A 13,015-nucleotide genomic window follows, 5' to 3' on the forward strand; every position below is an offset into this window, starting at 1 on the left:
GCAAAGGCACCTTCAGTCACTGTTGGCCCTGAGCAGGGTGGTGGGTTGGTGAATATGAGGTTTTAGCCACAGAATTTGACAATGACATGTTAGATAGATTAATCTGTATTAAGAAGCTCCAAAACAGTGGCCTTAAAATGGAAATGGGGATTGAGGAAGCCTAAACTAACACTTGTTAATCATCTAATGCGTTTCATGTGTCAGACTCTGACCTGATCCTTTTTTTTTTTTAAATCACAACAGTGCCTGCAAGATAGATAATGATATTTACAGTTTACAGAAAGGGAAATTGAGGCTCTGAGAATTTAGATAATTTACTTAAGGTCTTAAGGTCACACCCAGGTGATAGGTAGTAGAACAGGAATTTGATAGCCGTTCAGTCTGTCTCCAGGTCTTTCTTCCATGCTTTGCTGAAGTGGGGAATCTAGTAAAAGGATGTGTAAATGAGATCCTGCAAAATAAATATTAAAACTTGATGTCTAATGAGATACAGGGAATTAAGATGATATAGGCAAGAAATGAGGATGACTCCAGTCATCCAGTCATTACTACGTAATGGTAAGCGTGGTAGTGATTTTAAAGAATCAGTCTGTTAGGAAGGGAGATTGTTTGGAACACGTGTGTGTGGGCTAAGTCACTTCAGTCGAGTCCAACTCTTTGCGACTCCATGGACTGTAGCCCACCAGGCTCCTCTGTCCGTGGGATTGTCCAGGCAAGAATACAGGAGTGGGTTGCCATGCCATCCTCCAGGGGATCTTCCAGACCCAGGGATCAAACCCAAGTCTCTTATGTTCCTGCATTGGCAGGCGGGTTCTTTACCACTAGCCCACCTAGGAAGACCTATTTGGGATAGAGGTTATAAAAATGATGGGTTTGTGGTTATGATGCACAGTAACGGAAATGCCAAGTGACCAACTGGCATTATGAGAATGAAATTTACATGAAAGTTTGTGGCTAGAGTTAAAGTGTTAGAAGTCACACCTCTGGGTTTATACATTAATAATGGATTTTACAAGGACATGGAGAGAGAAAGAGAGAGAAGATGTTTAGAACAGTATTCCTACACTTTAACTGCCTGAGAATTTTGTTAAAATACTGGGGAGGGGGATGGGATGAATTGGGAGATTGGGATTGACATACATACACTACTATGTATAAAATGGGTAACTAATGAAAACCTACTCTGTAGCACAGGGAACTCTACTCAATGGTCTGCAGTGAACCTAAATGGGAAAGAGAAGATGCATGTATTGCTGATTCATTTTGCTATATAGCAGAAACTAATGCAAAATCGTAGACTATACTCCACAACTGTACTCCAATAAAAATTAATGTGAGGAATACAGATTTTGAATTACTAGGTCTGAAGTAAGAGCTTGAGAGTCCTCATTTCTAGCACGCTCTCAGGTGAAGCTGCCTCTGCTGGTCGGAGAGCCACACTTTGAGTAGTCAGGGGTGGGAGGACTGATCCTTGAGAAGCTACCATAGGTACAGGAGAAGGAAAAGAATCCAACTGAAAGAAGAGGGACAGAAAGATGGCATGGTGTCCTAAGTGTCATGGGGGATGTGGGATGGTCAAGGTGAAGAGCAATGGAGAAAATCTAGCTAAGGACTAACCATTGGTGAACTTCAAGAGGTCTGTTTCTGTGAAGGGAGTAGAACTTGGATAACAGGAATTTAATTATTAATAATCTGTGAGATTGTGGAATTGCAATTGGAATTGAATCATGAAAAATAATGTTGGTACCCAAGGGCTTCCCTGGTGAGTTTGATCCATGGATCGGGAAGATTCCCTGGAGGAAGCTATGGCAACCCACTCTAGTATTCTTGCCTGAAGAATCCCATGGACAGAGGAACCTGGCGGGCTACAGTCCATAGAGTCACAAAGAGTTGGACACAACTGAAGTGGCTTAGCATGCATACAGGAAGGAACTAAGGAAATGGGATGATAATCAATGGTATGTAAAGTGGAGGACATTGATGCATCATTTACTAGATGAGAGTCTGGGAATGTGGGTACACTGGGATTTGGTACATGAGCACATACCAAAAGATAGAGATGACCATAGGCAGATTTCTGCAGAAAGGAGACTAGAACAGGATTTATGGAAGATGCTGGAGAGAGAGGAAATAATTTAAGAAGGAAGTTGGAGATAGGATTGAAGACACCAGTTTAAAAAAAGGAAAAGAAAGAAAATACATTTTTCTCTGATATAGAAAGAAAGAACTCAGGCTCTGGTCAGGATGGTGCAGTGAGCTTTTTAGCTCAGTTTCTACTCCAGAAACTGAAAAATATGAGAACACATAGCTGGGCCTAAAAGTAAGATAAATAACCTGATGGATCATAAATAGTACAGAAATAGAAGGTTGATGAGCAGGGCTACCTTCATTCTCAGGCTGGGCTCCAAAAAGGAGGCAAAAAATATTTTTACTTTTGTTGGAGGCAAAAAGTAAGGACAGGAACTTAGCTCTTGAGGGTTCTGCCATAGCCATGTGTACTCCAGATTGTTGGGGAATCAAAAAGTGAAATCAAAAAGTGAAAAGTGAAAGTGAAATCGCTCAGTCGTGTCCGACTCTTTGCGATGCTATGGACGGTAGCCTACCAGGCTCCTCTGTCCGTAGGATTTTCCAGGCAAGAGTACTGGAGTGGGTTGCCGTTTCCTTCTCCAGGGGATCTTCCCAACCCAGGGACTGAACCCGGGTCTCCCACATTGTAGGCAGACGCTTAGACTGTTCTGCTACATCCCACTGTAAAATCAGTATGGAAGGGAGCAACTATTCAACATGAGGAAAAATAAAGGTATATTATTACCTCATACCAGTCACAATAGAAGTTATACATTCAGGTTGAAAATTTGAAGTAGACCTTTTCGTTTTCAGCATGTTTTTTTATTTTAAAATGGTATTACCCTTTATTATTTATTATTTAAAATGGTATTTCCCAGGCCATCATTGTAGGATGCGTTTGGAGCTGAAGTTCTAAGAGCCTTGGTGGAGACAAAAATAGCAACAGCAAAAACATTAGACAGTGGTGACTGAGCACAAAAGAGAAAGAGATTAAAACAAAACAAAACAAAACAAAACCCTTCCTACACAAAATCAACTACAATCCAAAATTATGAACCTTGTAAAAAAAATAACAAATAACAATAGGATATTTGTTATCCTGATTCTACTCAACAATGTTCTAGAGATTCTACCCAATTCAATAAGACAACAAAGGAAATATAAGAATAGTGGAAAGATATATGACCTCCCTTTTGTGAATGATATGATCATCCTACATAGAATATCAAAAGGTATTTATAAAGCTAGAATGAATTAGAGAGTTCAGCAATGTTACTAATAAAAGATCAATAAACACAGATTAATATATTCCCCAAACACCATTAGAAACTTTAATTGAAAACAAATCACATTTACAATGGCAACAACAAAATGAAACAAAATAAAAGGCAAAAGTTAAGCAATTCTTCTGGAAAATAGAAGACAGTATTAAGAGTATAAAAAGGAATGAGTAAATGGAGCATATATCTTGTTCATAAATAGGAAGAACCAACAAATGAAGATGTTGAAGATCCCGCAAGTTTATAGATTAAATACACTCCCAATAAAATTCCCAGCAGGATTTTTGACAGCGCTTACTTGATAAGCTTAATCTACAATTTATATGAGAGAATGAAAAGCAAAGAATCACCAAGAAAGATTGAGGAGACTTGCTCTAATATACAAAAAGACTTATTATAAGGTTAAACTAATTAAGACAGGGGAAACAAATAGGCCAAAAGTATAATAGTGTTTTTTTTTAGCACTCAGAAAACATATATGTATATGTATGCAGATATACAGATAGACAGACAGAGATATGTAGCTATGTGTATACTTTTGGCATGTCATTCATTGCAAATCAGTATGAAAGGGAGAATTTATTCAATAAAATCACATGAGGAAAAAATATTGGTATCTCATACCAGGCACACAATAAATTATGAATTCCGGTTGAAATTTAAAAGTAGAAGTTTTTTTAGGTAAGGTTTTATCTTGAAATACTTTCAGATATACAGAAATGTTGCAACAAGAATGCAGAGAATTCTCTTACGTAGTTCACTGAGTTTTCTTTATTGTAATCATCCACTTCAAATCACCATGATACATTTGTCACAACTAAGAAGCCAACTTCAGCATATTACTCTTAACTAAACTCAATACTTCATTCTGATTTCACCAGTTTTTCCTCAAATGTCTGTTTTCTGTTTCAGAACTGCATCCAGAATACTGTATTGCATTTAATTATCAACCCTATTATCCCTCGTGGCTCAGTAGGTAAAGAATCTGCCTGCAATGCAGGAGACCTGAGTTCAGTCCTGGGTTAGGAAGATCCCCTGGAGAAGGGAATGGCAACCCACTCCAATATTCTTGCCTAGAATCTCATGGACAGAGGAGCCTGGTGGGCTACAGTCCATGGGGTCACAGAGAGTCAGACACGACTGAGTGACTGACACTTCCACCTTCATCATGTTTCTTTAACTTCATCTGATCTATGAGTTTCTCAGACTTCCCTTGTCCCCGATTACCTTGACAGTTTTGAGGAACACTGGCCAGCCTTTATTCAGAATGTCTCTCAATTTAGGTTCACTGGTTGGAGCCATGAGTTTTGGGGAGCAAGACCGCAGAGATGAGTGTTGTTCTCATCACAGCATTTCGAGAACATGTACTTATCACCTGGTATCCTTGAACTTGCTAGCCCTGATCACCTGGCTGAGACCATGTTTGCCAGGATTCTCCACTAAAATGGTGCATTTTCCCCCTGCCACAGTCTTTGGAAGTAAGCTGATAAACACAGCATACAAGCTGGGGAATTAAGCCCCATTTCTTTGAGTGAGGAGTGTCTACATAAATTATTTGGAATTCTTCTCTAAGAGAAATTGCTATATGTAGTATTTTTAAAGGAAAGGAATACATCCTTTTGATGAGGAGAAAAAAAATCTTAAGATATAGATTATAAATAACATAAATGGAAAGAATAATACATTTGATGACCTTGATTTTTCTTGAACGGATATAAGATAGCGTATATAAAATTAAAAGATCAACCATAGACTGAGAGAACATAATTCCAAAGCATGTAGTCAACAAAGAATTTGCATGCAGAATAAATAACAGGCTCCCACAAATAAAAAGGATAAGACAAACTCATATATAACATATATATGTATGTGTAGATGTATAGTATGTGTGTATATATATTATATATTATTCTATAATATTATTGGACTTCCCAGGTGGCTCAGTGTTAAAGAAAGTATGCCTGCCAGTACAGGAGCCGTCAGAGACTCAGGTTCAATCCCTGGGTCGGGAAGATCCCCTGGAAAAAGAAATGGCAACCCACTCCAGTATTCTTGCCTGGGAAATCCCGTGGACAGGGGAGCCTGGTGGGCTACAGTCCATGGGGTCGCAAAGAGTTGGACATGACTGAGTGATCACACACATACTATTATTATATAGGCAATATATATCCACACATACACACATAATGTATCTAATACACACACACAACACAATGAAGGAAGCATAGGAAGAGACAGTTCATAAAACAGGAAACTCCAGTTGAGATGATGGGAACCTCAGCAGTAATTAGGAAATGCGCCTTAAAGCTATAGGAAGATAAGACCTACCACGCATCAGGAGATATAAGATAAGAAGTTCATTCATTTAGTGTCACAGAAATGAGTTGGTACCGTCACTTTGGGGATACATTTAGCAATACAGTGAAGGATTTCTATACATGATAGAGATACCCTCTAAAGCCCTTCTTCTCAAACATTTTTTGTGCATAGAGATCACCCGAAGAGCTTGTTAAAATGAAGATGTTGATGCACTGGAATCTGAAAGCCTCCATTTCTACCAAACTCCCAGCTGATGCTGAAACTGGTTCACATGCCCAGCCCTGAGTAAAAGCCTCTAGAGCAGAGGTCAGCAAACCTGGTCCCTATCTGTTTTTGCCAGTGACGTTTTAATTGGAACATGTTTGTTTGTTTCTGTGTTGTCTATGGTGGCTTTCGGACTGCAATGGCAGGATTTAGTAGCAGTGAAAGACAATTGTATGATGTATAGAAATCCTAAAATAGTATTCATTATCTGGCCCTTCACAGGGAAAGTTTGCCAACTCCTGCTCTAGAGAAACTCTCCCATGTGCATGGAAAGAGACTTATGTAATAGTATTTATTGCACCTTTTTTTGGAATTACGACAGAATGGAAATAAATGTCAGTTGGCAAAAAATTTTTAGCATGTTCACATGCTGAACTCCATTAGTTACAATTAATGAATAAGAATTACATGTTTAAACATGGATAAATCTAGAAGACATCCCCTGTTTTAAGATGTAAACTGGGGCAGTTTTCTTAACAGATATATACCTCTGCAGCCAGATTATTAAAATATACCTGGAAATGAGCCTCATCTATCTCAGGGCAGTGGTTACCTCTGGTGAGGGAGTAGATGAGGAATAGGATAGGATGATGGATGGATTCATACAGGCTGATAGCAATAGGTGTATGTGATCTATCTCTCTCAAAAATTTGAAAAGAATATATCAAAATGTAATAAATTGTTAATATTCGGTGGTGGGTATCCGGTTTTGATCATCGCTATACTTTCCTATTTCAGATATTCCAAACATTTGAAAAGAATGAAAAAAATCAAAAAGGGGGAAATGTGCTGAATATAAAGTATTTGGGGACTTCCCTGGTGGTTCAGTAGTTAAGAATTCACCTCCCAAAGCAGGGGATGTGGGTTGGGTCCCTGATCTGGGAACTAAGATCCCACATACCTTGGAGCAACTAAGCCTGCAGGCCAAAACTAGAGAGAAGCCCCTCCCCCCTCCCCCCCACTCCCCACCCAGCATGCCAAAAGAAAAAGAAAAAAATAAAGGCAAGTATTTTGAAATGCAGGGAGGGAGATGAAAATAAAGAAAGGCTATTCATACCTGAGGTTCTCTCTCCTCTCAGTTAAGCAAGAGATGTTCCTGTATGATAAATCGTCCCTTATATGGTTAATTTTGAGAATGGAAAACAGGTTTTGCTAGGTGACTAATTTTACTCCATGGCTTATGAAATATTTTGATTCTAAAAGGTCACTTAACCAGTGTCCTGGAGTGGAAGGAACTTCGCTTTCTCTGGGACTCACATTTCACTTCTTTGAGCCAAGCTCAGCTTATTGTTGGGACAATAGCGATGCCAAGGGCAAAGCCCCCAGGCATATTCTCCTCCTTTTGAGTTCAAGCTTTGCAGTATTCCTCCGGGGAGAGTCAAGAGAGCCTTCAAGATTCCTTCAGGGAAGTGCCTTTTGCTTTTGTCTGAGAGTCTCAGTGTTCCTCACCCTTTTATCTCACCCAGGCATGGATGCCCTCCCACTGTGACTTCCCCTGGCACGATTCCCTGAGCTAATTCACATTTGGGTTACATTCAGCCGCAGCCCCCTCGCTTAGAGCATCTGCGCACAGCTGGAACCAGACTTTGCACGTGGGCCAGGGCGGTCTCATCATTGATTTTCCCAGCAGTATCGAGGCAACTTTACAGGAAGAGGTGCTGTGTGCTGAAGTTGGGGATCTCAGTTCAATACTCTTAGCCATGAAATATACAAGAGGGACATTTCAGTTCCAAGTACATTTCAGTATGCTAAAGAAGCCTTTGTAGCTTGTTTGTTGCTGCAGGGATGTGGGAATACTTTGGGTCAAATCATACCCCATGAAATTTAACAGCTGCATTAAAAAGTCTTTCTTATCTCTTTCTTATCTCTTTCTGAGATAAGTTTGTCCTTCTGGTAGAGATTTCCAGCCACTTCTCTATCATTTTTAACCATAACCAGTGAAAAGTGCAAGTTGCTCAGTTGTGTCCGACTCTCTGGGACATCATGAACTGTAGCCCACCAGGCTCCTCTGTCCCTGGAATGCTACAAGCAGGAATACTGGAGTGGGTAGCCATTCCCTTCTCCAGGGGGTCTCCCCGACCCAGGGCTCGAATCTGGGTCATCTGAGCCACCAGGGAAGCCCCACTATGCCCAGAGGGAGCATACATTTGGTTATCATAGGGACAGTCAGTGAGACTTGCCGACATGGCATTTCCTGGTCCACAGCCTATTACCTAGTGCTGGCTTTACATTTATTATAAAGTTCTAAACAAATACTAAGACAAAGCATTCAGGGATTGTAAATAAATGATGGGACCAGGTGGAGGTAATAGAGAGTGGTGGGGTATATGGCAAATTAGAGAACACACACCCTGTGTAAACGAAGTGGCCACCCCTTTACTCTAGCTGATGACCACTGTGCCGAAAGGCTGGCCCAGCACTGACAGAGCTCTTGGATGTTCAAGGGAATCTAGAAATAGGGACATTTTAAATGTGAAATCCCCCAGCTTTTAGATGTTGCAAGCTGCTTCAAAAATGTTTTTAAGTTACGCTAAAAAGAGATGCAACATAAAGCCACAGATGGCCTATAGGTTAGGTTTGCAACCTTAGAATAACAGAGGAAATGATCTGAGCGATTTAAGCAGGTTAGTTTGTGGCCAGCAAGTCTAGGCCTTTGGGTCTCACCTCCCTGGCTCAGTGCCACCAGCTTTTCGTTGAATCTGATGGCAGGAGAGGAAAGACCTTAGACTGAGAAAAGCAACAGCTACATCAAGAGGCAAAAGATGAAGAGCCATGTAACCAGGGTCACATCCTGGGACCACTAGGGCTCTTTGATGACCTTCTTCCCATGACCTTCCAGGGCCACCACAAAGGCAGCAAATGAAGCACGCGGCTTTATGAGGGACGTTTTCTTTACCATAATGTGCCCTTGCCTCTCATGTTTTGTTCACATAGTGGCCCAAGGAGAGGGTGCCGGGGAGAGAGTTCTTCTGGGCTCCATACCTCCCAGAAGGGTTCTGACTCTACACGCTTGCTCTGGGTGTGACTGTGTTCTGAATAATTGCTCTTCTCTCCAAGTTCATGATTCTCTCTCATCAGGTTTACTTTGCATCCTTCTTAAGCGGAACTCCCGGAAGTAGCATCAGAATGAAGGGGTCAGTGTCTGGATAGGGCTTGGGATTCTTTACTTGGAAGGTCCCAGGACAAAGTGGTAGGTGTGGCTGGCTACAGAAGTACAGAAGATGGTACAGAAGATGAGGGGGCCTGGGCATCAGCGGGAGGAGGGCTGTGGCCTGGCACGGGGATGCCCACTTCTCTGGCTAGGGAAGCCATTAGTGAGGAAAGAATACTCTAGCCCTCCAGCCAGGCCTTGCAGAAGGAGCCAGAGGCAAAGCCCTTCTTTCCCTGGAGAATGTCCCCAGCACTGCGGCCTTGACCTCCATTTCTGCCTCCTTTTCCCAAATATCGATTTGCAACAAATAGAAGCCATATTGCAAAGTAGTTAATGACAAGGAGTTTAAGGTTATAAAGAACTTGGAATGCTCAGTATCAGACTCTGTCACAAAGTGAACTTGGGGTTGTTTTTTTTTTTTTTCCTTTTTAATGTATATTACTGAGCCTCAGGTTCCCCACACGTAACATAGATTTAATAATATCAACTCTTAAAAGGTATTGGAGGGACTTCCCTGGTGGTCTAGTGGTTAGGACCCTGAGCTTTCACTGCCAGGGCCTGGGTCTAATCCGTGGTTGGGGAACTAAGATCCTGCAAGCCACACGGTGTGGCCAAAAAAAATTTTTAAATAAGATAAAAGATGTTGCTGCTGTTGTTGTTCAGTCGCTGAGTCATGTCCGACCCTTTGCGACTCCATGAACTGCAGCACACCAGGCTCCCCTGTCCTTCACTGTCTCCTGGAGTTTGCTCAAACTATGTCCACTGAGTCGATGATGCTGTCCAACCATCTCATCCTCTGTCGCTCCCTTCTCCTGCCCTTAATCTTCCCCAGCATGAGGGTCTTTTCTAATGAGTTGGCTCTCCTGCGTTGCAGGCAGATTCTTTACTGTCTGAGCCACCAAGATACTGGAGATGCTGAATCACCTGTAAGTAGTGCCCGACACTATCACTAAGTTATATAGATCTTTGGATTCCAGGGTGATCAGTGATGTATTGAATGGTAGGATTGTTACGGACAGGTATTACTTGAGGCTCCCTTCATGTCTTCCCACCCCTTGAGAAACCATGCGGAGGCTGTGACTAGAATGCCCTGTGCCTGGGGTGAGGTACCCGTCAGGCTCCCCACCGTGACATCTATCCTGGGGCCCCCCCTGCTCTCACTGTCTCTCTGGACAAGCATCTGCCCTGCTCTGTGCCTCTGAGTCCCTGTAGTTAAGCCATCCATGACCTCAGTGCCAGAACTCCTGTGTATTTCAACCTCCTCTTTCTCACAGTCAAGGATATGTAAGTTCTAAGCATTCCTGTGACATAGCAACATGAAGATGATGAACGAATATATTTCAAGACGAAATGTTGGGGAATAATCCAGTAGAGCTCTGCTTGGTACTGGGCCTTTTATCAAGGCCGTAACCCAAACCCACCTTATGGAGTTCGGGAATAAAATGACTGTGTCAGATAACAAAAGGAAGAAGCAGGGACAGAAGGGGAAGCCTTGAGAATCCAATTGGATGAAGAGTGCGTAGGCAGAAGATGCGAGGCGGTTCTCATGGGCAGGTGTTTGAAAGGCTGCTAGCACTAGACTCCCCAGGCCAGAGCATAAGAATGGGGCTGGGATGAACCAGAGAGTGTGACATGAATGGGATCTACAAGACTGTCAGGAAAACAGAGAAGTGTGAAGGTCTAGGTGTAGGCCATCTTTTGTGTTGTACAACCATAGCAGCCAGCCCTTGTCTTGCTGCAGTGAATATTAAAGAACTTGCCCCTGAGGATGCAACCTGCTTTCGGCCCCAGCGGATTGGCTCGGGAAGACTTTATCCAATTGTCTGGGTGCACAGCACTCCCTTCCTGTGAAGCCTCTTCCTTCACAGTTTCCCTCCCTTCCCCAAAACAACCCCAGAGTCTCTGGTTTGCATCTCAGGAAAACACATACCAAGACAGTCCCCGAAGACCAGGCTCTGTTCTGAACTACAGAGGGCCTACGAGTAACTTTGTGCTGGATGACTTTGGGGAATGCTGTCTACAGACGGAGGAAAAGGTTAGACGTGGGGGTCCGTGGGCCACAGGTGGGTGAGGCTTTCTTCAGAGGGGTGTCTGCCCACTATGGCCTTCCCTCCACCCACCTGTCTCTTTCCCAGTCTATGTCCATGGTGGTCCTGGTCTCCCCTGCCTCACCCCCCCACCTCCCACAGCATATGCCTTTTCCTTCCTGCTCTGGGGTTGTTCTGAGTGAAAGGGGGAACAGTGGAAGATTTTGGATCTGTGCCTCTTATGCTATCAGGCTTCAGCATTTAGAATCTTGGACAGGCTCCACCTGGGAAAGAGTTCCAGAGAAAACAAACTTCAGATCCTGGCTCATATGGGAAAAGGCTCATGTTCACGGAGGCAGCTTCAGGGACCTTGGCAAAGGCTTAGGCGGGCTTGGCCCCTGCCTTTAATGGATCTGACATGGAGTCTTCCAGGGCCTGTGATGCTGCGTGGCTTCTAAGGGAGATTTCACTCTCAAGCTATAATGATACCTCTTTCATAGAATTGTCAGGTCTCTAAGGGAACCAGCATTTTTTGTTGTTCTGACTGTTGTGCCCTGAGACGGCCCAACACCCCATCTCTTCTGCTCTTCATTCCCCCTTGTCAAGTTGTTTCGCTCTTGGAGAGCAGCTGAACTTCTTTTGCGGGGGAGAAGGGGCCCAAAAGGGGGCCTCAAGACCTGCAGGATCATCCCTCAAGTCATAGGAGTCATCCTTCCATCCCCAGAAATGACATCCAGAAAAGCAGTTGTGGGCACAAGTTCAGGGTTCCCCGGCCCAGGAAGAGGGATGGTAATAAGCATGCTAGGGAAAGGTTGGACAGAGTTTATGGTGATTCCCTCGAGCAGTTCTTTCATGCCACTGTGTGATACTGAGAAGACCACGTATCTAGATGTTATACCTAAAATAAGGCAGGTGCCCCTCAGTTAAAGCAGTGTGAACACAGGAGCTGGGAACGCCTGGATTTCTGTTTCTGGCCTTGGGCACTTAAGAAAACTGCTTCCCCTTGTCTTTGCACTTTGGGGCTCAGTACTGACCACTAATTTCCCCATGTCTGCCTCTTCTGCCAGGGGTCTTTTCAAACATAGACAATCATGGGATATTAAACTTGAAGGACAATAGAGATCATCTAGTCCCATCAACTCACTATATATATGAGGAACCTGAGGTCCAGAGTGGGGAAGTGTCTTACCCAAGGTCACATGGTGAGTTACCTCCTTTGACATGTTTGTATGCAGTACAGACCCCCTCCACCCCTCACCAATTTTGATTCTTAGGGTCTTAAGACCTCATGATGTCTTCATAGGTCCCTGAGGACTGGGGGATGACTGGGTGCCCAATGTGGGTTGGTACTAAAATCCCTTAGGTGAGGGGGATTTTCCAGGCCAGCATACTTCACAGGGCCTAGATGAGGAATCCAGGAGAAAGGAGAGAGGGACTGTGGCTTGGAGAGAAGCAAGAGTGTCAGAGACCCTCTAGGCAGACTGCCCAGACCCATGGCCTCTGCCACAGACCCGTGAGAGCCCTTGTCCTGGGTTAGCACAGTGATGTTATCACACAAACATCTCACGTTGAGACTGAATCTCTCTCTAAACACGGCATCATCAGCGAGGAACTTTTCCTCTGTCTCCACAATCTGAGCCCAATGCCCGCAAAAGGAGGGCGCCCAGCATCCAAGATGGCTCAACTCTGTTTTCCTTGTAATATGTCCTAAGAATGAAGAGGGGGAAGTCTCAGTGCAACCAACCCAATCTCCCCCCATCACCTCCAACTGCCCATCACACCCTCCACATACCTGCACACAGCTTTCCTAAAAAGATAGGCTTACTCCTGTCGTCTGCACGTGCAGCTAAACAAACGCATGCCCATTACAGACATTATTTTATAGACATGATTTTAATGTGAGATTG

The 13,015-nt window shown here is 43.3% G+C and overlaps 1 protein-coding gene across 8 annotated transcripts in view; it reads left to right on the forward strand.

Annotated features, from left to right (window-relative positions):
* Positions 1–13,015, forward strand: part of NTRK3 (neurotrophic receptor tyrosine kinase 3) — a 418,664-nt gene that overhangs the window by 301,028 nt on the left and 104,621 nt on the right. Inside the window, exon 13 of one of the 8 annotated variants that reach the window (XM_043490365.1) lies at positions 12,176–12,310. The exons of the other annotated variants lie outside the window; for them this stretch is intronic. Within the exon in view, the coding sequence (XP_043346300.1) occupies positions 12,176–12,310 (135 nt within the window). The remainder of the gene's footprint in view (positions 1–12,175; positions 12,311–13,015) is intronic. 8 annotated transcript variants of the gene reach the window in all.

Source organism: Cervus canadensis, chromosome 17 (genome assembly GCF_019320065.1).
Source record: "Cervus canadensis isolate Bull #8, Minnesota chromosome 17, ASM1932006v1, whole genome shotgun sequence".
In the NCBI taxonomy this organism is placed as follows: Eukaryota; Metazoa; Chordata; class Mammalia; order Artiodactyla; family Cervidae; genus Cervus; species Cervus canadensis.